This window comes from Bubalus kerabau, chromosome 17 (assembly GCF_029407905.1).
Source record: "Bubalus kerabau isolate K-KA32 ecotype Philippines breed swamp buffalo chromosome 17, PCC_UOA_SB_1v2, whole genome shotgun sequence".
NCBI lineage: Eukaryota > Metazoa > Chordata > Mammalia > Artiodactyla > Bovidae > Bubalus > Bubalus kerabau.
In genome coordinates, this window is record NC_073640.1 from 40,109,904 (window position 1) to 40,136,603 (window position 26,700).

At 39.2% G+C, this 26,700-nt stretch overlaps 1 protein-coding gene and 1 long non-coding RNA gene across 5 annotated transcripts; one reads left to right on the forward strand and one right to left on the reverse strand.

The window, feature by feature from the left end:
* Nucleotides 1-2,693: 2,693 nt before the first annotated feature.
* Nucleotides 2,694-11,179, reverse strand: PSMD7 (proteasome 26S subunit, non-ATPase 7). Its single transcript, XM_055554021.1, has 7 exons — nucleotides 10,967-11,179; nucleotides 8,923-9,014; nucleotides 7,941-8,033; nucleotides 7,117-7,214; nucleotides 6,466-6,546; nucleotides 4,475-4,566; nucleotides 2,694-3,633 (listed from the first exon to the last, which is right to left on the reverse strand). The coding sequence occupies exons 1-7, from the start codon at nucleotides 11,038-11,040 to the stop codon at nucleotides 3,195-3,197; spliced, it is 969 nt and encodes a 322-aa protein (XP_055409996.1). The 5' UTR covers nucleotides 11,041-11,179; the 3' UTR covers nucleotides 2,694-3,194.
* On the forward strand, nucleotides 11,113-25,070 carry LOC129632407 (uncharacterized). Of its 4 annotated transcripts, none has more exons than XR_008704506.1 (4): nucleotides 11,113-11,209; nucleotides 12,579-12,665; nucleotides 13,123-13,171; nucleotides 24,273-25,070. It is a non-coding gene; the product is annotated as an uncharacterized LOC129632407 (long non-coding RNA). The 4 variants fall into 4 exon arrangements; XR_008704508.1 differs by lacking the exon at nucleotides 11,113-11,209 and adding an exon at nucleotides 11,302-11,448; XR_008704509.1 differs by lacking the exon at nucleotides 13,123-13,171.
* The last annotated feature ends 1,630 nt before the right edge of the window (nucleotides 25,071-26,700 follow it).

Genomic DNA, 26,700 nt, shown 5'->3' on the forward strand with positions numbered 1-26,700 from the left:
CACAGTTTCCTCTATTTTCTTTTTCTACTTCATTTCCCTACTTCTGGAGTCATTTTCTACCCACTCCTCCAACAAGAATAGCCACTGGTGTTTTCTTGTTGTTATTGTTGTTTTATTTTGAAAGATAGGAATTCGGTGTGGTTTCCAAGCAAAAGAGAGAAATGCCAAGAGTTGAAAGGCATAAATATGGAAATCAGCAATTTCCTGCATTATGTATAATTTGGAATGAATTTGCTTAGGGAAGTTGTAGAGATCTTCTCTTGCAGGTCACATAATTCAGATGCTTCTCTGCTTTTCCAGCATGTCCCAGATATCCTTCCTATTTCCTGTGACAGGGGCATATGAAGTCATCAGCATGTTGTAGTGTAACAAAGAACCCAAATTCATTCTTAAGTCTTTCTGCTTCATAGATATTTTTGTAGCAAATAGTAGAAGGAAAGTCCTATTCATGACTTACAAGTGAATAGGATCTTTCATTCTTTTATGAGAACTTGTGTTAATAAGTCTTTTATTTGAAGTGAAGATAATTGTATATGATTAAGTTCTCAAAGCTGGAGAGTCCTCCAGAAGAGTAAGATTCTGGGATTAATTCCCACTGGAAAGGTTGACTGCATCATGAGCATTGGAGAAAGCAGTATGGTAGTCCCTCAATGAATATTACTTCCTTTTTTCCCCTTTGGTGATTGATGATCTGTGTAAAATGAAAGAACATTTAACTAATTAGTGGGCTCAAAGCTGTTCTACCCTGACAGTTTTTAATCTTTTCACTAAGGATAACTGACCTGTAAGTTTGGGACTATTTCAGATGTTATCAAACAGAATACCAGTAAGGAATCAATGCTATCCTCTCTGTAACATGTGTAGCTGGAGCAGCCTGAACTGTTATTGTGAAACCTTGCAAAATGGAAGGAACGGAACGTCACAACTCTGGATACGAAGTCCGAAAATGGGATTAGACTTTACCCAGGATACTTTTTCAATGTTCAAAGAACAACAAAAGTAGTTTAGAAATCTCATCTTGAGACTGCTAAGCTATCTGAACACACTTTATTTTAGGTGAGGGCCATGGGTTTTGCAGTCAAGTCAGCTGCTATTTATATAAGCAAGCCTTCATCAACAGTCTTATAAAGCTCACCCTCTTACATAGAATGGCAGCAATTTTGCCTGAGAAAATAAGCCTGCGTGACTCTAGAGGCGACATACACTTTTTGTTAGAAGAAGGAATTGAAGATCCTGTGGGTAAAGTGAAAGTCAGTTTTGTCCATATGCAGGTCCAACTGTTAAATATAACAAGGCCTGGGTATTCCCATGTTCCTACATGTTCAATAGACATTCCAATTTATCAAACGGTGACAAACCTAAAAGCCTGTGACATTGTCCTTATAGACCCTGGGAAAGCTTTTTAAGTGCAGATCATTCTTCTAAAGGTGGATCTGATCCTGTGTGGTCTTGAGCTGCCCCCCACCCCACCCCACCCCACCCCCACCCTACATAAAGGACTCATTCTTTGGGATAACTTTCTCCTTGTCCCTGCTTGGCCTTAGGTCCATGGCATCTCTGGTCTTTGCTGCCTACCCTGGAGAAAGGTTCCCTTTCTCACACCAGTCTGTTCTAAACATGGCAACAAAATCTCAAAAAACTTTTAATAACACACTCTTGTCATTTTAAATGCATCTCAAGCTTTGAACTATGTATTTCAAATTTCTTTTACTTAGATGCATTGGGAACAACCATCTGACTTTTGACTGCCACAACAAACAAAAAACTTATCTAGTTTTTTTCCCTTTGCTATTTCTTATTATCTCAGCATCTTAATGAACTTTGAAGTGACCACTGATGTGGGTAGTTCTGTCATATAAAAATCAACCCCCAAATTTCCACTAACTCGTTCTTTGGCAGGCAGTTCTGTCGATTAAAAACGGATGCTTCTGGCAACTTTGAGGCACTGTAACATTAAGAAGTGGTTTATGAGATTCCACTGACTTCATTTTAGTGCTATTTTATTGTATTCTTAAATAGTTGAACACCGATAGTCCAACATGGTAACCCACTCCAGTACTCTTGCCTGGAAAATCCCATGTACAGAGGAGCCTGGTAGGCTGCAGTCCATGGGGTCGCGAAGAGTCGGACACGACTGAGCGACTTCACTTTCTTGCATTGGAGAAGGAAATGGCAACCCACTTCAGTGTTCTTGCCTGGAGAATACCAGGGACGGGAGAGCCTGGTGGGCTGCCGTTTATGGGGTCGCACAGAGTCGGACATGAATGAAGTGACTTAGCAGCAGCAGCAGCAGCGAGCTCTTAGAGATGTTCTAACTACTCAAAAAAGGAAGTTAGTATCCAAGTGACAACTATTAAGTCAAATGATTAAGTACCTTTACTTACTTTGTTCCATCCCACTGACACTGTCATTTGACGTACCTACTGCAATAGTAAGTAAATGTGTCCCTTATGAAAACTTAAGAAAGACTGCTCTAGGGACAGGAATCTGAGGTACGAACTATGACCCAGGTCTTCTGGGCTCTGTTGGGAACTCTCATTACAGCTTTATTTTTAAAGGAATGAGATTCTCTTTTTCATAAAGGATCCAGTCTAAAATAATTCGTTCAGGCAGCTTCAATTAAAAACTGTCTTTGTTGCTTCTGAAAACAATGGATCACCACTCCCAGAGTTAAAAACGACCAGAACACAGACTTAAAAACCAAGCCATTTAATTGTGTCTTTGAAGGTAAACAATATCTTGATCCCAAGCCCCAAGAATACCAGAGCTACGAGTCTGAGAAGTCCCGCGGGGCAGTATTCTCACAGAGTCCTGAGGGTCAGACCTCAAAGTGTTCCAAGGCAGAGCACTTAAGGAATTCATGCATTCCATTCTGCAATTTTGCAGACGGCCAGAAACAGACCCCTAGAGTCTCTTGAGACGGGAAAAATTCAACTCCTGGTCTCATAGATAAAAGTAGGGAGAGTACCAAAAATGTTACGCTTACTTCTCTTCACTTTTCTCACACAGTCTGAAACCTGAGCTATCACCTCCCCAACTCACAGTAGCTGAAGCTGCAGTTTAGGTTCAAGATCAGTCCCTCTATCCAGAGAGCTCTCATCAATACAGCTTTTTAACAAGCACTTTAAAGAACCCTCTGGCGGCACAATGCGTTAGTTTACAAGATTTTAATTTACAAATTAAAAAGCTACGTTTTATTTTTTCTCCTTTTTCTCTTCTTTCTTTACATCACTCTTTTCCTTCTCTTTCTCTTTGTCGTCTTTTCTGTCCTTTTTGCTGTCTTCCTTTTCTTGCCCTTCTTTCTTTTCTGCGTCCCGGTTGGCAATCTTGTTGTTGATGAGATTGTGCAAGGCGACTACAGAGCGGATCAGTGAGGCCAAATATACCACCACCATCTGGTCATTGGTCTTCAGGTAAAAGGCCTTGACAAACTCCTGCAGGCTGACATCCGGCAGCAGGTTGAAGACGTCCTGAAGCTGGTAGATGATCTGGTGGTTGATGGGCAGCTTGCCCGTGGCCACCTTCTCCAGGTAGCCCCTGATGTCCAGGAGCTTGGAGTTGAGTCCCTTCAGACCATGGACCTGGTTTGTGATCCGCTGGGAAAGAGTGCCCACTGTAGTGTCTTTGATGTCTCTGTAGGAACCCACAAGAAAGAGCAGGGGTATCCATCAGTGTCCTATACCACCACAGATTTTCACATTCTAAGGGAATAACTCAGTTTGTGAGGAGGGGCAAGTTTTCTAAAGCAAAAATGTTACCTCTCCGTTTGATAAAGATTTGAGTATAAAGTGCCTTAACCTTGTTTTCATTTGGAAGCATATGTTTTATCTTTCTCATCACAGGACATCTTTCAGAAGAAAAGAGAGAGCTAAAATGAAATCATGTTCACTAAAAAAATTTTTTTAAATCTCTACTTCAATTTCTCTTGTTCCTAAAGAGGACAGCATTCTTTTCACCTGCATCTATAATATGTCTTGAGATGCTTTTAAATCAGTCAGTAGTAACTTTCTGAACTGAAACGAATCTTATTGTTTGAGAAAATCTATGACCTTTCAAATAAGGCAGGGTTATGTAATTATTTTTCTTTTTTTTCTAAAATTTGGCTGTGCCGGGTCTTGTGGCACTCTCGATCTTTAGTTGCAGCATGTAGGATCTAGTTCCCTGAGCAGGGATCAAACTCGGGCCCCCTGCATTGTGAGTGTGGAGTCTTAGCCTCTGGACTACTAAGGCAGTCCCGTAGAGTGTAAAAGGCCTTGATGCAGATTCTCTGCAGAAAACTGGCCAGCTACATTCATTGTAAAGGAGGTGCACTTAAAGAACACACACTTGCTTTTAACACGCATGTGTTCCTGTCACAGCCAGCACTGTAGCTTCCAGACAGGGTGTGCTATCCAGAGTCCTAAATCGTAACTCAGGACACTTCACACATGATCCAGGACTGGAGCCCAGGTCTGATGCCGTCCTAAAGTCTCACCGTAATAAGTGTTCAACTCCGACTTCCTCGGCTTCCTCTGCCCCAATTTCACTGGTCACGTGCTCAAATGTTTTTGAGGTTGGAGTTCCATCCTGGGAGAGGAGACTTAATGATAGTTATTTACTTACAAACAAATGAACAAACTAGCACACGTTCCTTTTCACACCTTGGCCCTTCTGCTTTAAGTCCGATCACGTGAGGGGTGGTAGTGGGTCTTCTGTGGCAAGGGGGGGGGTAAAATTTGCTTTGAAAGCTGTCACAGCAGTCCTACTCAGGGTTGAGGTATACTGCGGCGTCATCCTTAGCTCATTTCTGAGGAAAATCCTGATATTATCTTAAGTCTTCAGTAGAGATGGACACTCAGAGAAGTCTCAATTTGGCTACATTTTAAGGACTGTCATAGTTCATTCTAAAATAGGCCATATTCTGAACACTGTGCCTGAGACAAGCTTATGTTAGAAAATATAACTTTGAACCATCTACTGTCCATTGGGTCAAAGATCAGTGCACCAAACAACGTGGTGAGAACCACTGATTTTCTGGTGGCCTGAATTAATCAAGGCACCCATTAGTGGATGTGGTTTGCTGTATCACCTACTTATTTCTTGACAGGACTCAGGAGAAACTTTTCTCAGATCTAGTGCCAGAAGAGGCTGTGCATCTCCTGTCAAGGCTGTGAACTGTTTGCACGCAGGAGCGCATTGCAGTACGTGCACAGGATGTAGGCAGATGGCTTAGATGCAAAGCCTAGCTTTGCTGTGTATGTGCTAAGGGAGCTGTGAGATCTTGGGAAAGTCACTTCACTTACACTAAGTGGTATAAACATCAGCTGTTGTTATTTTATCCAGGATAGCGTGAATCCTGAAAATGACATTTTCCTCTTGGCTTTGTATGCTAGGATGGTCAAAGCCTTCCAACACCTGTGCAGGACTTCATGGCATGTCTTTTCAGGTACTGATTTTTCCCTGGCTTCATCTTATAATATGACCCTTACATCCCCTCTATCTTCTATGAAAAAATCCTGTTTCATTGGTGTGTGTGTGTGTGTATGCATATGCATGTGTGTGTGCAAGCAGCCTCAAACTCCTTTTTAAAAGAAGCAAGGTAAAATTTAACTTGTAACAACTGTATCAAGACCAGGGATGAAAGCCTTAACTGCAACTAGGCAACAGATCTGGATCTAAGTTCTCTAGTAGTTAAGGCAAAGAGAAACAGGGGCACAGAGCTCAGGGCAAGGAACATTTGCAGGAAGCTAAGTTAAAAAAGCCGTTTCCAGATTTTAAAATTGAATATATGGATAACTATAAGAAGAAAGACAACATTTACTCCATCTCTCCGACTTTTGACTTTGGAAGTTCAAGATTGAGCTCTTTGTATACCCTAAGTGCAAATACTTTATGCTCAAAACAAAACTCATATAGTTTCACAACAAATCTTATCCTAGAATCTGCGTTCAATTCTGTTTCCTGGAAATAGAGAAAAGCTATTTTGGCAGCTTGTCCTGTCCATACCCAAGGCACAAGCTAGCAAGACCACAAAGCAGGTACTGAATACAATGGAGCCAACTATATAGGTGTCAAATCGTATGGGTTTTGCCATCTAGCTCCGGGCAGTTCTGACTTATTCTATTTGAAAACCTAGTAACTTCCAAGAGAAGACTGTCAGAGGTGGGCCAACAGTGGAAATGGCACTAGATTAAGATCAAGCTCATCAGGCTCTGCATACTCTGCTGAGAACATCTCTTGGTGATCATTTGACTACTTTGGTCTTAATTTCATTTGTAAAAGGAGACTTTAGATTTCTATGGTCCTCTCCATTTCTAAAATTTGGTGATTCAAACACTCAGGAGGGAAAAAACATAATATCAAACTGTTGACAGAAATCAGTAACCTTTTGTTATAAAGTATTTGTTGACTTGAAATGGGGGAAAAACCCAATGGCCCTAAAAGTAGCAATTCTAATCTCCTAGGCTTATAAACAAGATGACTTACATCATGAACTTCTTCCACTGAAATATATGCTTCTGTGGGCAGTCCCAGGTCCTTTGGTTTCACATCAATGATGACCAATACCTGGCAGAAAAACACATCTTAGGAAACCACCTTGTACTAGGCACATAGGGAATAACTGCAGCCATGCTGATGATGATTACTGCAGCTTTTTCATTCATTTAACCAGATAATGAGCCAGAATTTTCAGGAAAAAAAGACTTTACATTTCAAATTTCTTATTTGCTCTGCTCTTCAACCCCATCCATTACCAAGGTGAAAGGTAGTAGTACAGTGAGGAAGGAATCAAGCAGAAGGAAATTAAGAGTCAAGACAGCCAGCATTTTAATCCCAGCTGCACTCTCAGAAGATCTTACTAACCATTCTGAACCTCAGTTTTCTCATTTGTAAAAAGGGTAACAATCCCATACAGTTGAGAGGATTAAGGAAGGTAACTTACATACTCAGCACTGAGCAGATGTTTAATTTACTAAATACATTGGGTTACTGTATACTACACAAAGCACTGTAAATTAACACAAATTTATAGAGAAAAAGTGGTGAAATGATTCACTATCCACTAGGAGGCTCTTTTTCTTGAGTTAACTGGCAAACAATTATCAGTCAAGGGTTTTAAAGATAAAGTGCACTTACTGAGTTAGGGCAGTATCTTTTCATGAGTTCATTGATGGCGATGTCATTCTTGTGTAGTTTAGGGCCTGTGTGGTACCACCCAACTATTCTTTCTCTGGCTATGAAGGAAAAAAATAGTGGCTTTGAACTGTTACATAAAGATCTGTATATTACCCTCAAAAAGGGTAAGAACTTCAGTAGTTATGTTCTCTACCTTTTCAAAAATTCCAGGCATCTAAACTTTAATGTGCTTATGAAATCTTAAATTCAAAAGCAGGAATCTCTGAAAATAAACAGCAGGGGAAATCTAGAGATAGCCATATCTCTGACTAGTTTAGGAAACCAGTCATACATGAAGCAACTAGAAAACAATTCCAAGGGAATATATAAACAAATGCAAGTTCATTTCACATAGGTTACAGCAGTGAGTGTTGTGGGAATAAACATTTCCAAAGCAATGTGGCTGCTGTAATGAAATGAAAATGATACACATGACAGAGATATTTACCTTGGTGGTACTAAAGCTCTAGAGGCATGTGGATTTTATCTGATAACTTTTTGCTTTTCTGGTGCAGAGGGCTATCTCTCCCCTGAAACCTAGGTGGTCTAGCTGGCCTTAAACTGCTACTCCAATTTCTCATTTATTCTACCTCATTTGTCTACTAACATTGGCCTTACTTTAGTCTAGCTAAGTGAAAGGGTCTTTGACATTAGACAAAGAAAAGCGAATACTTAGAAAAGGCATTAGGGACACACACGCACATTTACACACCACACCACACACACACACACACACACACACACACACACACACACACACACACCAGTGCCACAGTGCCACCTACCATTGACCTTCTTAAACATTCCATACATGTTTTCCAAGTAATCATGGTCTAAAAACCAGACAGAATCATCTTTGTCGTCTTCATCAAAAGGAACTAGAGAGGAGAAAAAACCCCAAAAAAACAGTTTAGGGTGCTAGATAGAACTCTAAGGGCACATATCACAGCTGTGGACTTCTAGGCCAGATTTGACCCATGTCTTTAGCTTGTCCAATACAGTGTTAAAAGTATTTTTGAGTTGCTTTTATTAAAAACTGGAAGATTTCACATACAAATCTAGACCTCTAGGCTCTCTTGAAAAATTGGAAGACCTGGCAATAACTGGCTATAGCCATACAGAGGTCACCTCCTTTGAAAAGGATACATGTTCTTCAGTTTGCTAAAAGTTCCATCATTTCCTAATACTTCTGTTGGGCAAATTACATTACTGCCTGATCCTTTTAGACACTGGAGTTAGTGACCTCTAGTCTAGCAGCTATGCCAGCAATTATTTTGTTGTTCATTATTGTTGCTTTAATCATAAAATACATAGATACATTCTTCTGAACATTCACGAAACAGTGAAAAGGTTTTTATCTCCCCCTTGCCTACCCATAACCACGGTTAATAGTTTCGTTCAGGGGTTGACAAACTATACCCACTGGCTATTTAAATAGTTTTATGCAATATGGCTATTAGTTTGTCTACATACTCTTTTTAGTTGCTTTCCTGCTACATTAGCAGAGCTAAGCAGTTGCACTGGAGATGATATGGCATGAAAATACTTAAAAATATTTACTATCTACTTCTGTGTGTAGCCTTTAGCCTCCCTGTTCTATATTTAAGCAATTCTGAAATAGAATCGCTTGGTTGCAGTAAAGAATGGAGACCACGAAAATTTTCTTTCTTTTTAAAAGATAACTGACATTTTAACCATACTCAGAAAATGTAAAATTTGTCTATTTTTTTTAAAAACTGAGGTATAATTGACAGATTTTTCTTTTACCTGCAAAACTGTTGGATACATCGAGTACTTTCTTTTGCCATGACCCCAAAAGCACACCAACAACACGTTTTTGGTTTCCAACCTTGCCTATTCTGAATGAGAAAACAAAAGATCAATCTGGATAGGCACAGACTCAACAATAAGATACCTAACACGAAATACCAATGTACCGATACAATTTAGCTTAGCTGGGAACTGATCCCACTAAACAAATGTAGTACATTAGTCTTAAAAACAACAACAACAACAAACAACCCTCAAACCTTATAGAAATTTAAAATGGAGAAAATGAAAACTCCCCAGATCTTACAGTTTTAAATGTTATTTGGTTGGTGTTTGAAAACACATTTAACTTTTTATTTTGATAAGAGCTTACCTTTCTTTCTTAAACTTTCTCTATCTTCTCTATCCTCCAACCTTTTCAGGGATAAAGATGCTAAAGCTGAACCAGTGTTATGGTCCAGCTTGCCAACTCTTCTCTGAAACAAGCCCAACTAGATGGCATAAACAATTCTTTGTATCATCTAGGGGCTGAGAAAATGATTCTGACCCAGAAGCATGTGTATGCCATTTGTGATCTCTCTGAATGGCTAAATTAGGCAGAAGTTGGAACTGAGCTGGTGACTAATCATACTGGGAGGAGGGCTGAGGGAACAAGAAAAACTACCTCAGAATTTCTATCTCCAAATCAAACCCCCTTAGTAATTTTGTGCTAAAGAAGGACAAGTGTTTCACTTATTTAATTGGTCTTTATGTAGAATTCTCCATTAACCACTAACAAATGTGACATAACAAACAATTCTATGTTCAAAGGACAGACAAAAGTCATTGTGAAATGAACCACAATTTCTTAACAGTTGCTGGTTCACACCAATTGAACTGTACTTATCTAAACACATGATTTGGCAAACTTATAAATGCTTACTATGTCTAGGGCTTGGATCAGAATTAAGTATTCTGATTTTTGGGGGACTAAGTTCAAAGGAAATTTCCACACTCATGGGCTTTTCTTCTAATCTACAAAAATGCATTTGTGTTTTAGAAAACCCTACAATTGTCTGACACAGCAGCTTGCAGTGTCTGCCTTCACTATGCCCTTAAAAATGTTTGTCGAATTGACTGAACAGAACTGAAATGATACCTGCCTTCTTAGCACCTCTAGTATCCTATGGGAGAAAAACAGTAATTGTACAGTGGAAAAGCTCACCTATCTTGTTAGGCCAAGGGTCCTACAAAGAAACGGAACTAAACTGGGGGCCCTATACCTCACAGGAGTCTTTGAGTTTGGTTTTGGCTCTGGTTGAATTGGGAGTTGTACAAAGCAAGAGAATGGGCACTTAGCAACTATGACTTTATAGCAGATGCTCCCAACTGGGTCTTACAACTTTCCAATTCAAGTAACTACTGTAAAACTTATGAACACATGTAACAGGTCCCCCGGGACGAACAGCTCGAAAACAAGTAAGCGAAGGTAGAAGAAATATCTGTGGGATGTTTTCTTATTCATTAACGCCTACACCTTCAACTGGTCTCATTTTTAGAAGAAAAACTTGACTTTAAGACTTAATATAGCTAGGTTTTAAGTCAACGTCAAACCAGATTCCCACTTCTGAAACTTCCACAAGTTAAAAGCACAGTTCTCGCAGGGACCAGACTTTCGGTGACCGTCTTCAGAGCCAAAAAGCGCGAGTCTGAAGGGCTTTCCTCCCCAACACCGAGTCTCTTAGGCGAAAAGGGACGGACGAGGCGATAGACAGGCACGAGGACTGGGGATCAGGATCAAATGAAACCTGCTCCCCATACTCTGGCATCGTACGGACTGGGTAAAGGGGATGATCAGCTCAGTTCCCAGGACTGCCGGCTGGGCAGAAGACTCCGGGTAACTTGGGCTTCATGAATGGACTTAATGTGGGCCCCTCGGCGACTCAGGGCCACCCCCGGTGCGTCAGCACCCCCGCGGCCGCCGCGCCGTACCCAGCGCGCCCGTGACTCAGCAGCGGCGGCGCCACCGGCCCCGGTAGGCCGCCCCGTGCCGCCCGCTCACCGATTGAAATGATCCACCACACTGAGCAGCACCAGCGGGTGGACCACCACCTTCTGCACCGCCAGCTCCGGCATCGCGACACACCCCGCCCGCCAGGCCCTGCTCCCCGCGACGCGCAAACACCGGCAGCAGGAGCGGTAGTAACTCTCGGATACCCTCCAGGCCTGGCTCCTCCTCTTCCGGCTGAGCCGCCGCGGCGCGGCTCCTTCTTCCGCTCCCAGAGTGCCGCGCGGGTCGGGCTGGGTAGGTCTCTCCCGCTCCAGCCTTGAGGCGGGGAAGTGTAGGGGAAGGCGGGACCTGGCTCGGGTGACAGGCTAAGACTTTTCCAGGTCATGAAAGCTAACAGCTCACTAGAGACCGATAAAGGTTGACCTCCTGGTGTTTGCCCTGTACTGTCACTGCTGTGACTTTTCACCTCAGAATCTTCTTAGCTCCCCTCCCCTCCCCCACCCGAAGACTGGAGAAAATGCTGAGAAAAAAATGTAAATAGTAGTGTTTCCGTCATTCAGAAAATGTTCACTTTCAATTCTAGTTAAAATCCTCCAGAATTTCTTAGAGGTTGTTATTTAGTCGCTATGTCGTGTGCGACTCTGCGACCCCATGGACCGCAGCACACCCGCCTTCCTTGTCCTTAAAAGGCGCTTCTTAGAGGAACTAGCTTTAAATCTCTAGCATTAGGGCATTTCTTTAAAATAGGTTTGGTAATTTGTCTCATTATTATTTTATTGTCGGAGAATTTCCTCTTAATCTTTGCTGTGGACTCTTAGCAAATAGTCAACCTGGCTATATTGTCCCATCTGTCTTTATATTACTTACCATTTAACAAGAGCTATAAGAATGAAAACTTATAAAAAGATTGACGAAAAAACTGGAAAGCAGTAAGGGAATACATTTTCATATTTAGCTGGAAAAGAGAAAAAGACTAAAAGAGGAAATGTAGGAGAAGGGAACGGCTACCCACTCCAGTATTCTGGCCTGGAGAATTCCATGGACTGTGTAGTTCATGGGGTCTCAAAGAATCGGACACGACATAGCGACCAAATAATAACAACAACCTGTTTTTAAGCACCTTCCACCTTCCCTGTAACACCAGAGAGTCTGACCTCTCTGAAGAATGACCAGGAGACTTTTGTTCTGAACCTTAGCCTTCCTCCAGTAAAATCAGGGAGCTTTTGATAGTCTTTTTTTTTTTTAATTTTTAAATTTTAAAATCGGAGGATAATTGATTGCAAACTTTTGATATTCTTTCTGGGCCCTGCCTCTCGTTTTCATTTCATGTACTCTTCCAACTTTTGGGAACACTGTTTTGGATTTTCCTCATTTCTTTTAATAGTTTTGATTTGGCTGTCAGATAATTGCTGCTACTTCTTAAAATATTAAATAATAGAAATTTTAAATTAACGAAATTTAAGTCAGCCCCATTGTGTGATGTGTTAAAGCTTGTTTGCTGATTTTTAGTGCCTTGTTCAAAGTAGATGTTCTTGTTTCATCTTTTATATGATGCTGTTCAACACAGGGTAGACATGTAACTATTACAAAAAGATCTTGGAAGTGTTTTTTCCCCCTAATTTTTTAGGATCAGAAGTTGATTTTAATTTTTCTTATGTGTTAGGTAAGGCATAAGAATTGAAGTCTAAAAGAAGCATATTTTTGGACTAAATTATTTAAAGGATATAAAGAAGACAGCTTGAAACCATAAGTAAGATATTTTTCATGTCCTATTTTTTTCTTTTTCTTTTTAAATGAAACTGACCTGAAATAATAACTGATTTTGTAGCCACTAAGGGCTAAATTCATTCAGAGGAATGTAGAAGAAGACATAAGAAATCTACTTTCTTTTGTTCATTTAATTCTAGACTTCACTTTAAGAGGTTCTGATGAGAGCATAAGTGTAATACATTTTATTTTCCTTTAACTGCTTTTTTTTTAAGAAATGTAATTTTTAAAATTTTATTTATTTTTTATTGACGTATAGTTGACATATAAGTTATTGGTGTATGATGTAGTGATTCATAGTTTATAAAGGTTATACTCCATTTATAGTTAATATACAATATTGGCTGTATTCCCTGTGTTGTATAGTATAGTTTTGTAGCCTATTTTATAATAATAGTTTGTGCCTTTTAATCCCTTACCTCTTTGTCTTTCTTTTTTAGTATTAAGTTCATTTCCCAGATTTATTGAGATGTAATTGATATGTAACATGTAAGTATAAGGTGTCCAATATGATGACTTGATATGTTTGTATTGCAAAATGATTACCACAATAAGTTCAGTTAACACTTGCATCATTTCACAAAATTAGCACTTTCTTTTTGTGATAAGAACATTTAAGAGCAACCTCAAATATATACTAATATAGTATTATTAACTATAGTCACCACACTGTACCTTAGATCTCCATTTTATAATTGGAAGTTTGTGCCCTTCGACCAACAACTCACATTTCCCCCACTGCCAGCCTCTGGCAACAACTAACTATTCTACTCTATTTCTGTGGATTCCAGTTTTTTCAGTTCTGCATATAAGAGAGATCATATAGTATTTGTCTTTCTATGTGACATTTCACTTAGTATTAATACCCTCAAGATCCATCCATTTTGTCACAAATGGCAGGATTTCCTTCTTTTCTATGGCTGAGTATATATACACCACATTTTCTTTATTGACACTTGGGTTGTATCCATGTCTTGACCATTGTGAATAATGCTACAATGAACATGGGGGTTCAGACATCTCTTTGAGATAGTAATTTCATTTCCTTTGAAAGTGGGGTTGCTGGATCATATGGTGGTTCTACTTGTAGTTGTTTTTTTTTAGGAACTTTCATATTCTTTTCCATAGTGGATATATCAATTTACATTCCCACCAAGAGTACACAAGGGTTCCCCTTTCTCCATATCCTCACTAATGCTTATCTCCTGTCTTTTTGATAATAGCCATTCTAACAGGCATAAGGTGATATCTCATTATGGTTTTGATTTGCATTTCCCTGATGATTAGTGGTGTTGAGCATCTTTTCATGTACCTGTTGGTCATTTGTATGTCTTTAAAAAAAATCTCTATTCAGGTCCTCTGCCCATTTTAAATTGGATTACCTTACCTGACGTTCTTAGTGCTTGTGAAGTTATTTTTGCATGTGGATGGTTGTTCCAATCGATGTTTCCGGGAGAGGCTGAGTGCTAGAAATTCCTATGCCACTATCTTGTTCAATCTGTCACTCAGAATTCACCTTTGTCTTTCAATTTAGGGAGATAGCTCCCAGAGACCTTAGTATCTTGAAAGAGTTCTTATTTTTGTTATGTCCAGAACATGGAATAACAGTCCTGCGAGCATGGCAGCAATACTTTGAACTCTGCAACCTCTGTTTATCATCTTATTAGATTTGGAAGAAAAAGATAGAAGATATGCCACCTTTAGACTAGGCTGTATTCATTGCTGGAGTTCACACATCCTGCAGGGGTGCTGAAAATTTACCATTTTCTTTGGTGGTGTCCTGTTTCCCTGATTCTTGTGTTCCCTATAGCCAAGCACAGACACCTCTGCATTTGAAGAAGCAGTCACCTCTTCCAGACTTTCTGGACTGACTTCAGGAAAAAATAAACACCTTCACTTGTGAGTGAAGGCAGTCTGGAGCTGTGGCTTTAGTGATGTGGGGTGTTAAGTATGGGTGTGAGTAGAACCTCTGGGTTCAAGGGTGTGTGACTTGTTTGGCTCAGGGATGGGTTCACCACATCGATGATGCATGCTTCTTGGGGAGAGCTGTGGGTCTGCAGTAGCTGTGACGGCTGTTGAGGTACTCAGCGGTGCCTTTAGGTCTGGTGCCTAGGTTCCAGTTCAGGTAGCAGTGGTGGTCAGAATCTGGTGGTATGCACATGCTTGGCATTAGGGGCCAGCTGCAGGTGCCTGTGTGGGGGCAGGGGCCTGCTGTAGACACACACGCAGCGATGAGAGACAGGGCCAGCAGCAGAGGTTGGAGCCAGCTGCGCGTTCGTGAGTAGCTGAGGGGACCCTGGCTGTTGATGTAGACCCATGTGATTGCATGAGTTAGTTGTAGGTATGTGTTCTAGTTAGACCATTCTTTTTTTTTTTTTTTAGTCAAATTTTGGTTTATTCATTAAGCAAATATTTCATGACTGTTACAGGTACTAGAGATACCTAGTGATCCAAATGGATGAAAATCTCTGCTCTTACTGAAGAAGAAGTGAAGTCGCTCAGTCGTGTCCGACTATTTGCGACCCCATAGGCCTACCAGGCTCCTCTGTCCATGGGATTTTCCAGGCAATAGTACTGGAGTGGGTTGCCATTTCCTTCTCCTAGACCATTCTTAATTGCTAGTAATGGTGCTCTACTCTAATCAGCTGAAGCAAAGGGAAATTCACTATCTCATGTAACAAGCACATTCAAGGGCCCTTCTTGTTCCAGGGGCTCAGTTTCTCTCTCCACCTTTTAGCATCTTTCAGTGTTTTGATTGCATTAAGACAGATTTCCTCCTAGTGATGGGGAAACATGTTGATGGCTACAGATAGTCCCAGGTTTAAATCTTTAAAGGAAGGAGAACTTTGGACTCTAAATCTTTATGAAATTTGATTGGCCTTGCTGGCATTGGGGGCCTTTCTGAACTGACTGCTGTGCCCAAGGGAATGTAGTTCTCTAAATGTCCAGTTGAAAATCAGTTTGAAGACGGTACAACTATGATGGACCGATCAGCTCACCATGACCACTTTGAGTGGGGAAGGAAAAAGGGGATGCTGTAATTGGAAGCGGGGAATGAATGCTTAGCCGGCAAAAACAAGTCTGTGATATAAAGAGCTTAGCATGGTTCTTGGAACATAGTAAGAATTCAGCAGATGTTAGACATGGTTATCATTAGATTGTAGGATCGTTATTATATATTATAGCAGACTATAAGAATATTTTCTTGGGAATTCCTTGGTGGTCCAGTGGCTAAGATTCCTGCTTTCACTGTCAAGGACCTGGGTTTAACCCCTGGTTGGGGAACTAAGGTCCTGTAAGCTGCGTGGCACAGCTTAAAAAAAAAAAGAGTTTTTTACTTTTTATTAACTGGTGTTTATATTTTAAGTAATCCAGCAGTAAAAGAGTTGAAATTTATCTTTTGCATTTGCTGAGTGTTTCTTTTTTTTTTTTTTTTTTTTTTACGGCTGTGACTCATGTGGGATCTTAGTTCTCTGGCCAGGGATCAAACCCATGCCCCCTGAATTGGGAGCATAGTCTTAACACTTGACTGTGAGGAAAGTCCTTGTTGAGTGTTTCTTTATCTTTCTTTAACCTTAGGTATATTTAGTTTATGGAAGAGTGTTTAAAAAATTCCTTTTTGTAAATGTATTCGTTATTATTTTGGTTTCTCAAAAGGCTAATTGTTGCAGAAAGATTGGATACATTTAAAGACGCTTTCCTTGTTTTATGCTTTCCACAAGTGATGGCCTTGTGTGTTAGCCATGGACACCTGCATGATTGTTATATCTCTTGTTGTTGTCATAGTTCATGTAACTGCAAATTAAAAAGGACCAAAAAATTACAGCAATTTCTAGTTTATATCCAGAAATGGAACTCTCCACAGGAACCCTTGCATGGTACAAATATGTTAGAAAACCATTTTCTGTTGTGCTTTGAAAGCCTGTAAGGAGGCCACAGTGAAGCATAGTTCATCTGTCTTGGATGAAGCCCAGAGAGACTGTGCAGACTGTAGGAAATCTCCCATCTGAAGAGTTAATTTTCTTTCAGGATCAGTGTTAGCGGCTGCTGTGATTAAAACAGGACACTTTAAGATTGGTATAGGAACACTTAGAACAGTTGACTATAAAAGAAAACCCAGGAGGCCAGATTCAGCCTTGGGAGCTACTTTGGTTTGAGCCTCAAAGACCTTTATTGTGAGTTTACCTCTTCTTTGATTACACATGTATTCAGCTTTTTTTTTTTTTTAGTATTCATCAATAAATAAAAGCAAGCAATTAGTTTCATTTATGTAATATTTTTAAATATCTTGAATGCCATTTTTGTCTTTTGTTCCTATTTTCAGAGCTACTCTTTTTTTTTTTGTTATTATATATTGGAGCATAGTCGATTAGCAATGTTGTATTAATATCAGGTGTACAGCAACGTCATTCAGTTATATATATATGTGTGCGTGTGTGTGTGTGTATATATATATATATATACATACACTTGTATCTATCTTTTTCAAATTCTTTCCCTATTTAGGTTAATACAGAATATTGAGCAGGTTTCCTTGTGCTATACAGAGGCACTCTAGATAACCAAGTAAAATTAAACTTTTTAAAACTGGATTTTAAATTTTTATTTATTTAAAAATTTTTATTTATTTGGCTGTGTCAGGTCTCAGTTGCAACACATGGGATCTTTGTGGTGGCACATGGGCTCTCTAGTTGTGGCATGTGGGCTCAGTAATTGCAGGACACGGGCTTAGTTGCTCTGCAGCATGTGGGATCTTAGTTCCAGGGACTGAACCCATGTTCCCTGTGTTTCCAGGCAGATTCTTAAGCACTGGACCACCAGGGAAGTCCCTTTACTAAATTTTTAGATGCAGATTTATGAATGTAGTGTGGAAACAAGTATAAGGTTTGAGGACAGATCCTTTTAAAGTGAAAGTCGATCAGTCGTGTCTGACTCTTTGCAACCCCATGGACTATACAGTCCATGGAATTATCCAGGCCAGAATACTAGAGTGGGTAGCCTTTCCCTTCCCCAGGGTATCTTCCCAGCCCAGGGATTGAACCCAGGTCTCCCACATTGCAGGTGGATTCTTTACCAGCTAAGCCACAAGGGAAGCCCTTCATCATTTTAAGGACAGATATATTTTCCTTTATTTTCTTCAAGATAGTAAATCAAAGTAGCATTTTTTAAAATTAGAAAAACTGGGGCAAAAATATTAAATAACAGCTGTTGGAAGGAAAAAAATCAACCATAATCCTAATCTTTTTTTTAGATTTTTGTATTTACCTTTCAGTTTTGGGCACGTGCACACATACTTCAGTTGAAATTGAAGTTTTAATGCAAGTAGAAAAACTATTGACAAATTTATGGTGAATTGAATCAATTTGAAGTTGCTATACTTTGTGTTTTAAGAGTAGAGTAGTGTTTGTCTTTTTTTTTTTTGCTTTCAGCAAGAACAAGAAAGGGGAAAAGTCAGTCCATTGTTCATATAACATGAAAGATTCTTCTTTTAGACCTGAAAGTCAGAAGTAGGCATTAACCTGGGTTTGTGGTAGTGCTTCATTATTATTGACATTCTCTCAAGTTTTCCAAATTTCTGCAGTTTGTTCCTACAGGTACCTCTTCCCTCCTCCAGCCAGGACCTTCAAGCCTTCTTTCAAATTGCTGACATTGTTTTTTTCTCCCAATGCAAAGTGCTAATATAACTTCCTTAAAATCCTTCAGAACCTTTCCAGTGCCTACGAGATAAAATCTGAACTTTAGGAAGGTGTCCAAGACTCTTCCTAACTTTGCCTCAACCATCCCCTCAGAGCCTTATCCCCTATGCCTCTCTCTTCTGTGAAACCAACACGAAGCTCCAACCATTTAATCTGTTTCCAAAGAAATGTCCTGTTCCCTGTGCTCATCATTCTGTTTCCATTTTCTGAATTGCCCTTGACCTCTTAAACACCAGAATTTCTAGATCTCTCTCAAGGACCACACTCAGTAGATCATCTCTTCTGGTTAGTTTTCTTGACCTTCCCCAGCAGTGTTGGTTCCTTTCCTTGAAGTCCGCACAGCACTTGGTACATATTTCTATTGTATTGCTCATCGTGCTCAATAGTAATGATTCATTTGACATGCATCTCTTTAGTCTTAGTGTGTATGTGGAGGCCAGGACCATAGCTTAGTCATCTTCTTAGTGTCTGCACCAGAGTCATACACTTGCTAACTGTATTGTGTAACTTGGGTAGTGTGTTTCACAGTACATCCATATGTACATCCATACATACATACATACACAGTACATCCATATGTTGGTCAGTGATCTTTCAGCATGCAAAAAAGTAACAGTATTCTCTGTAGTTGCCTGTTTAGTCAGTGATCTTTCAGCATGCAAAAAAAAATAACAGTATTCTCTGTAATTTTCTATTTTAGTCTCCCTGTATGCAAAACCAAAACAAAACCAAAACCAAAGTTATATGGAATGAGCAAAGCTCTTTGATTAAAAATTTCCCATCATTGCATGTCATTTTAAATATACCCGTTGTTTTGAATATAAATGAAGTGTGTTGAAATGTGAGTGAAAAAAAATGCATGGACTATTATTGATGAAACCATTCAAAACCAAATGGTATATTCTGGGTAGCTGTAATTTTTCAAAAGGTACTATGTACAATTTTAGGTTAGTGTCAGATAACCTCTTCACCTTCATTTCTCTCTTAACACCTTTTATCATAATTTCTGAAGCTCCCCTTTGTAGTTCCAGTTGAAAGTCCTGAGGCAAGCTCTTTAGAAGTCTAACACCTGCTTTGGGCCGAACTGGCAGGGGGAAAAATTGAAAAGCAGTGAAGAGTCTTTTCAATAAAGTACTTAGCATTTTAAATAGTAGATGTTTGAAAAAAAATAATGGTAATAATAGTATTGGAAACTCTTATACCACCCCACACAGAGAGAGGAATGTGAAGCTGTTTAGTGGGTTCTTACTTTGAGTTCTCAAAATCCTTCATTTGCAAAGATAGTTAAAACTTGATTTTGATCAAATTAAACTACTCAGAATGTGGACTTTTCCTTGAGCACAGATTTATACTTTCTCTTTTAAAATTCAAACCCGTTTCCTTCCAACATCAAAGAGAAATGATTCAAGGCTTTTAGAATCTTATTCTTAAATACCAAAAACCCTGGGATAATAGTTAGAAAATTAAGAAGGGGGTTTTGAAATAATTAAATTTTGATTCTCATCTGCTGTTTCATCTTGACTCTCTAAAGTACCATATTCCAGGTTAATGACAAAGTTTTAAAAATGTACATGTGTTTTTTTAACCCTTAATGATTTTGTATTCTCATGAATTCCTGGAGCCTTTTAAGATTCAGAGTCCCGTGGTGGACTTTTTGAGGTTACAAATTTTAATATTTTATCTTTTTGTTCTGTAACTGGAGGAAATTTAACTTGTTTTTCCAGCAGAGGGAGACATCTGACCATGAACGTGCTGCTGCTACTTGCCAGGAGTATTCTGTAGCCCGTTTTATCAATATACATAAAAAACTCAATGTTCAAATTAACTAGTTCAATAAGTAATTTAGCTCATTGATTTTTGGGCATATCCTAAGTGCCATTACAAGCTACGGATATTTTAAATGCCATTACCTAATAGAAGGAATGTTTTAAGCACCTTTTATTGATTTTATTACTGCTTTATTTTGCTGTCTTGGTTTAAAATCATTTTAACCACTCTGTAATCAAGAAGAAATATATCGTTGGTGAAATACAGTCAATTTCCTAAAAACCTTTGACATCGTTAAATAAGGAATTACAGTTGTTAAATCATGTCAGGCAATAACTGAGGGACAGAAGAGATATAAAATTTGGAGCAGTGGGCCAGCATACCAGTAAGCTGCGTTGACCTCTAACATTCAGCTTCTGCATGTGACAGTCACACTTCAGGTTTGCTTATGGTTTTTACATCAGCAAGACAGATTTAAAATCTCAGGTAGCAGGAAAGATGGAAGAACGATAGCAAAGTATAATACAGGGGCAATTATAGTGCTTTCTAATGACCTTTTGTAGCTTTCGGTAAAAAATGATTCTCTAAGCAATTTTTAAGTTTCATTTGCTTAACTTGCTAGATTATAGTATATTGATATTCTGCATAAAAAGGAGTCGGAGTGCTCATAGAGCTTTTTTTTTTTTAACACTTTCTTTTTCTGCTCATTTGATTTTCTATTAGCAGTATTACTGAGCTGATCAGCTGGTAGATAGGCAGGGACACCAGTCCATACACTGCTTAATCAAAGAGGTGCCGAAGTGGGTCGTGACCACTGAAGCTTGATAGAAGCCTGCTAATGAGTTGATTGCATTGACATTTGATGTAATTTAGCTGTAGAGTGGCAAATATCAATACCTGTATATGATTTGGCAGATGGTTGTTGAACTGTGATTAGAAGTTTAGAATGATTCCCGGTAAAAGACCACCTGGCAGTAACCCAGGAACAGAGAACTGAGTTTTCACCATTAAATGGAATAGGTCCATAAAGTCAAGTGTTTTGATCATTAATGGAATCTTCCCTTTTCTTTTAGCAAATGTTAGCTTCAAGAGGAAATTGATAATTATGCATAGGTCTATTAAATGATCTTAGGGAGAGCTCTTTGCATTCCTTCAGATGAGCTTGTGTCTATAGTTGTGGTGGTTATTCACCAGCAAGGAAAGAAAACTAGTTAAAATGCTGATAGGTGTTGTTTCAAATATAGCAAGCATGTTGGAAGCATCTTTGTAGAATTAATTTCTTTGAGGCTAAAAATCAGATTTGGTTGTAACATTATTGATTATTCTATATTAATTTATATACTATATGACTATGTTATGAAATAATTTAAGGTATACTGAGGATTGTTATATGTAAGACACTCCTATAAGTGTTTGAAATATAAAGAACACCAAGATGATGCCCTCCTTTCACTCAGTGAAGGAAGGGTGGTAGATAAACTCATACTGTGCACGTCCTGTAGAAAGAATGGAATAAAGGTTCAGGAGCTGTGGCAGCATAGAGAAGAGTAATAGGTTCCTCTGTGGCAAGAGGAAATGTCAGGAAGGGCCTTATGAAGGTGTCACTTAAAATAGATTTTTAACAGAGATCAGCATTCAGAGGTGGGGGGACTTAGCAATACAAAAGCTGTTTTTTAAAAAATAGGTTTCAGTTTTTAGATCAGTTTTACTTTCACAGCAAAACTGAGCAGTGAGTTGGAGAGTTCCTATATGCCCCCTGACCCTACAGATACACAGTCTCCCCTACAACCAACATCCTGCATCAGAGTGCTACATTTGTTACAGTTGATGAACCTGTATTGACATGTAGCTACGATTCAAACTCCTTAGTTTACATTAGTGTTCACTCTTGGTGTTGTATATCTATGGGTTTTGACAAATGTATCATGCCATGTATCCACCATTGTAGTATCACCCAGAGTAGTTTCACTACCCTAAAAATCCTATGTGCTCCACCTAATCATCCCTCTTTCCCTCTGATCTTTTCTCTGTCTCTGTACTACAGAAGCTTTTGAAAAATTTGAACTGTTTCATACACCATTATATACATACATACATACATATATATATATATATATAATGTGATGTATAGAGAAAAGTGAAATAAATAAAATGTATTCACTTTCCAGCTGAGGTGGTAGAATATTACCAATATTTCTGAAGCCCTAGTGTATTCCTTTCCAACTGCTTTCTTCTGCCTTACCAACACTTCAAATTATTTAATATTCAAAGTACATCTAGTTGCAAAGCACACAAAAACCTGAAGGCCCACATCCTTCTTATTCTTATCTTTGGTTAGGTCCATGCAAGATGAAGTGAAGAAATGGGTTGATATTTGCCTACTGAGTTCAAATTGCATGGAAAGCTATTTTGTGTGTGTTGTGTGTGGAAAGAAAGGGGGAGTCCTGGATAACCTAAATGACTATCAAATTTGAAATAGGGCATAGTCTGATTTATTCAAATTATAGTATCTGCTTCACTTTGAGCTTTAGGGACCTTTCTTTTCTTGCTCAGTATGTCCAGATTGAAGGACTAACCTCAGTGCCATATGGTAGAGTCACATACTTGGCTGTGGAGACTCATTCAGAATTTTCATGCATATAAACATCCGTGTCAGCATGGAATACTCATCTTTAAATTTAGCAGCAAGTATTTTCAGAATTATTGGGTATTTTTATAATTTGGCTGACGTCCATGCTCTTATTCCTTTGGTTTCATTTTCTAGTTTCATAGGACTTATAGGTGAATATGTTCTATATTAAAGTCAGTGGTATGTTGAAAAGTAGACCTCTGTAGGATTCTTTCCTTCCATCTCTGACCCACTCTGTGGGCCAGTTCTTCGCCTACACCTGGATTATATCTCAGACACACCCCTTAGGTTTTCCAGCTACTCTTATTTAAGAAGATACATTCTGATTACCTCTAGTCATTATAACAGTCTACATTTAGTAATATGACCAGTCCAGTGTAACATTCTGAACTTTATTACAGTCCAAACCACTCTTCTTGCCCAGCTTGGTGATGGGTTAGATTGAGAATCCCTCAGTAGGAGGTGGGGATGGGGTGACTTCTCCATTTTCCTTTTGGAGCTTCTCTTCCCTACTTACCCCAAACCCTGGGTAGGGCTGAGAGAAGTGAGGGAGTCTGGCAATCATAGGAACGTCTCCCTTGGCAGTCCTGTTCTGATCTGCTGGTGGTGTTTTCTGGGCTTGGCAGAGGCTCTGACTCTGGAGGCACACTTCCCTAGGTGCCCCCTCTGGGAATATAGGACAGCAGCTCACGTGCCCCTCCTCTGCATTCCAAGGTCCATCTCTAGCCTCTTTCTACTGGGGCTGACCCTCTTGAGTTGGGATCTCTTTTTAAATGACCCACTGACTGCCTCTTTTACATAAGGGCCAGTCATGCAGTTGCTGTGGGGATTAAATGAAATAACATATGTAAAGAGCTCTTCCTGGCACTTATCTGTTGAATAAGTTGATTTGTGTTTTACTGGATACCTTCTCTCTGGGGTCACTCTGCAAGTGCTTTATGAACCTAATCATAAACCAATCCTAGGAGTTAGATATCTAAGAAACTCCGACTCATTAGGTTATTTGCAAGGTCATGAAACTAGAAAGTGGCTAAGCTTAAATTTGAGCCCAACTCTGGTGTAATACAGGAGTCTCTGGTCCTTTGGACTATGGTCTATTGCCTTCTGAAACAGCCTGGCATGGGCCATATAGTTCTAAACCCTGGGAACTCTGGTTAATTAAACTCTTGGATTCTAGTGCCCGTTCTACCTTATCAGTTTCTTAAGTGTCAGGTGTGCTATAAATCTACAGGAATTTTGATTTACCTTGTACTTTATCTTGGATACTTTCACTTGACCATGTGATATTTGGACAACCTTAGTTCCTTGACATGATTCCTTTATCTCCAGAGATGTGGGCTACATTTCTGATCAACTCAATCAGAGATTCAAAGAAATTTATCCTGATAATCCAGAAATGTTCCAGTGCTTCACTGGAGTTCATAGCACATATGGAATTTTGAGCCTCACAGGATAATCTCTGCAAGGTAACCACACATCTTTCTTTTGCCTCCGGTAGCCTGGGGACGACAGAGGATGAGATGGTTGGATGGCATCACTGACTCAGTGGACATGAGTTTGAGTAAGCTCCAGGAGTTGGTGATGGACAAGGAAGCCTGGCGTGCTGCAGTCCATGGGGTCGCAAAGAGTCAGACATGACTGAGTGACTGAACTGAACTAAACTGAGTATGAGAACTGATAACCAAGACAGCTCTCCAAGCTGCTGTGCCAACTACCGCAGATGACTCCAGGCTGATCTGTGCAGACTGGAAATCTCAACAGAGAGCCCTAGAAGAGTTTGAAACCTTGTTCATTCTTATTCACTTGGGACAGTGGGTTAAGAAAATTTACTTTGAAAAGAATTGCCCAGAGTTAGACTTGGATAAAGCAAACCATAGAAGAGAAATAAAATCCCTAGAACCTTAGTTCTGTTTTGTTTTAGTAAGGTGTCATTTACTGAAATCTTAATGGTAAAGCCAGGTCCTGGATATACACTGCTGTGAAATGTGTACTTAATCTGTATGTTCTAGAAACCTGCATTGAAATTAACTATTGTTTAGCTCCTTTAACTTTTGTAGCCCACCAAGCTGCAAACTGCCACATACAGATAATTCAAAGTTCTGCTTTTCATTTGCCCTGTTGCTTGCAGCAAAGAGAAGTTGAACCCCACATTGTAAACTGGCCAGTTTCTATATTCAGTCAATTTAAATGGGTAGCTGTACCTTCTTTACTCTGCTGTGGAGATATTGTCAGAGGGAAATGCATTCAAAAGTCTTATTTTGTGTGCTGTAAAATAAATGAGGTCTTATGATAAGAATACCAACTCTAGTTAGTCCTTTTTTTGGCTCTATGGAGAACTTAGTGATAATCAGGAAAAGACATTTCTCGTTTTTTGTGCCTCAGCTTCCTCTGCAAGAAAGTATAAGTAATAAAGCCTGCTCTTTAGGACTTTGTAAGGCTGTGTGGCAAAGTATTTTAAGCTCCTTGGAGAAAAAACCTACTCAGTGAAGTTGCTATTCCTTTTAACGTCAATTATGTTCTGAAACACGATTTCAGAATTTCAGGATCCCAGGACCTATGATTGAACTGGCAGCTGATTGATTCAGTGGAATTCAGTATTCTCTTTCTCGACACCACACCAAAATTTGCCTTGGCTAAAAGAGGTAAAACATACAATTATGGTCAGAAACGTAATAATAAATCTACTGTAACAACTGATATCTTTTCTGTAACAACACATATCTTTTCTGGTATTTATCTGAATATCCATGCTTATGAAAACTAGAAGAGGCTGTAATTTCAATAGTACCAGCAACTCTGTGAGTATCCAAAGCCATTTAAATTATGATCTGCTTTTATTTTTCCAAGGTGCATGTCTGAAAGATTTTCATTTTTTTTTTGTTTGGAAATTTTAAAAAAGGAGACAAACAGTTAAAAGTATGGAAGTTCTACGCATGCTGCTTTTTCTGCACCTTGAGGACTAGCAAAATCTTTAATATGAGACTTTATTTGTACAAAGCAAAACTTCAAAACCACTCAAAAGCTTTTCTTATTAACTGCTGTCAGTCCTGTGATTTACAGAGGCAATAAAGAACTAGAGGGGGCACATTTATCATGGAGTTCAGCACACCAGGAGCCATTTTCTCCAGCAGTAAAGGCTAGTGATAAAACAAATTCTTTTGTTCTATAACCAAGACACATTCTCTATTCCCTGCTCTCTAAAGTTGGGCACGCCAGGCTTCTCTAGTGGCAACTTGGCACCACTTCATCCACGCCTAGTGATAAATTGTTCACGTGAAAACACTGATGACACACCTGGAACACCTGGCTGTGAAAGGTGCTATGTGCTTACCTTCAGCACACAGTGGTTAGCTCTCAACACGTTTGTAGTATTAATTCCTAGTGCTCTGTGTGTGTATGTGTGTGCACACTTTCTTTGGTTTCAGAAGGGAGTAGACGGAAACATTAAATAATTTGGATTTTATTTGTTCGGTAAAGAGCATATAAAATTTGAATTTTGGGAACTGTACATTTCTTGTTGGATTAAAGAATGCCTCATCTGAATGTTGATGCTGAAAAGCAAAATCGGTTCCAGTACACATTTTTTTTTTCAATTTTCTTTGATTTTGATTTTGTATTTTGTGTTCTAGGCAGGTAGGTGTGATACACTTTAAAAAAGTTATTTTTTAATTGAAGGATAACTGCTTACAGAATTGTGTTGGTTTCTGCCAAACATCAACATGAATCAGCCATAGGTTAAGTTGTCTCTGAGCATTGATTGTAACATTTGGGGGTTTTTGAAATGAATATGTCAGACTTTGAGCTAAGGTGGATGTAAAGGCTTCAACAGTTTTGCTCTTTGGGAGACTTACAAAATGGAACAAAGTGGAGCATTTTGGAATATTCTATAATTGAGTACATCCATCATCCAATAGTATTTATTAAGC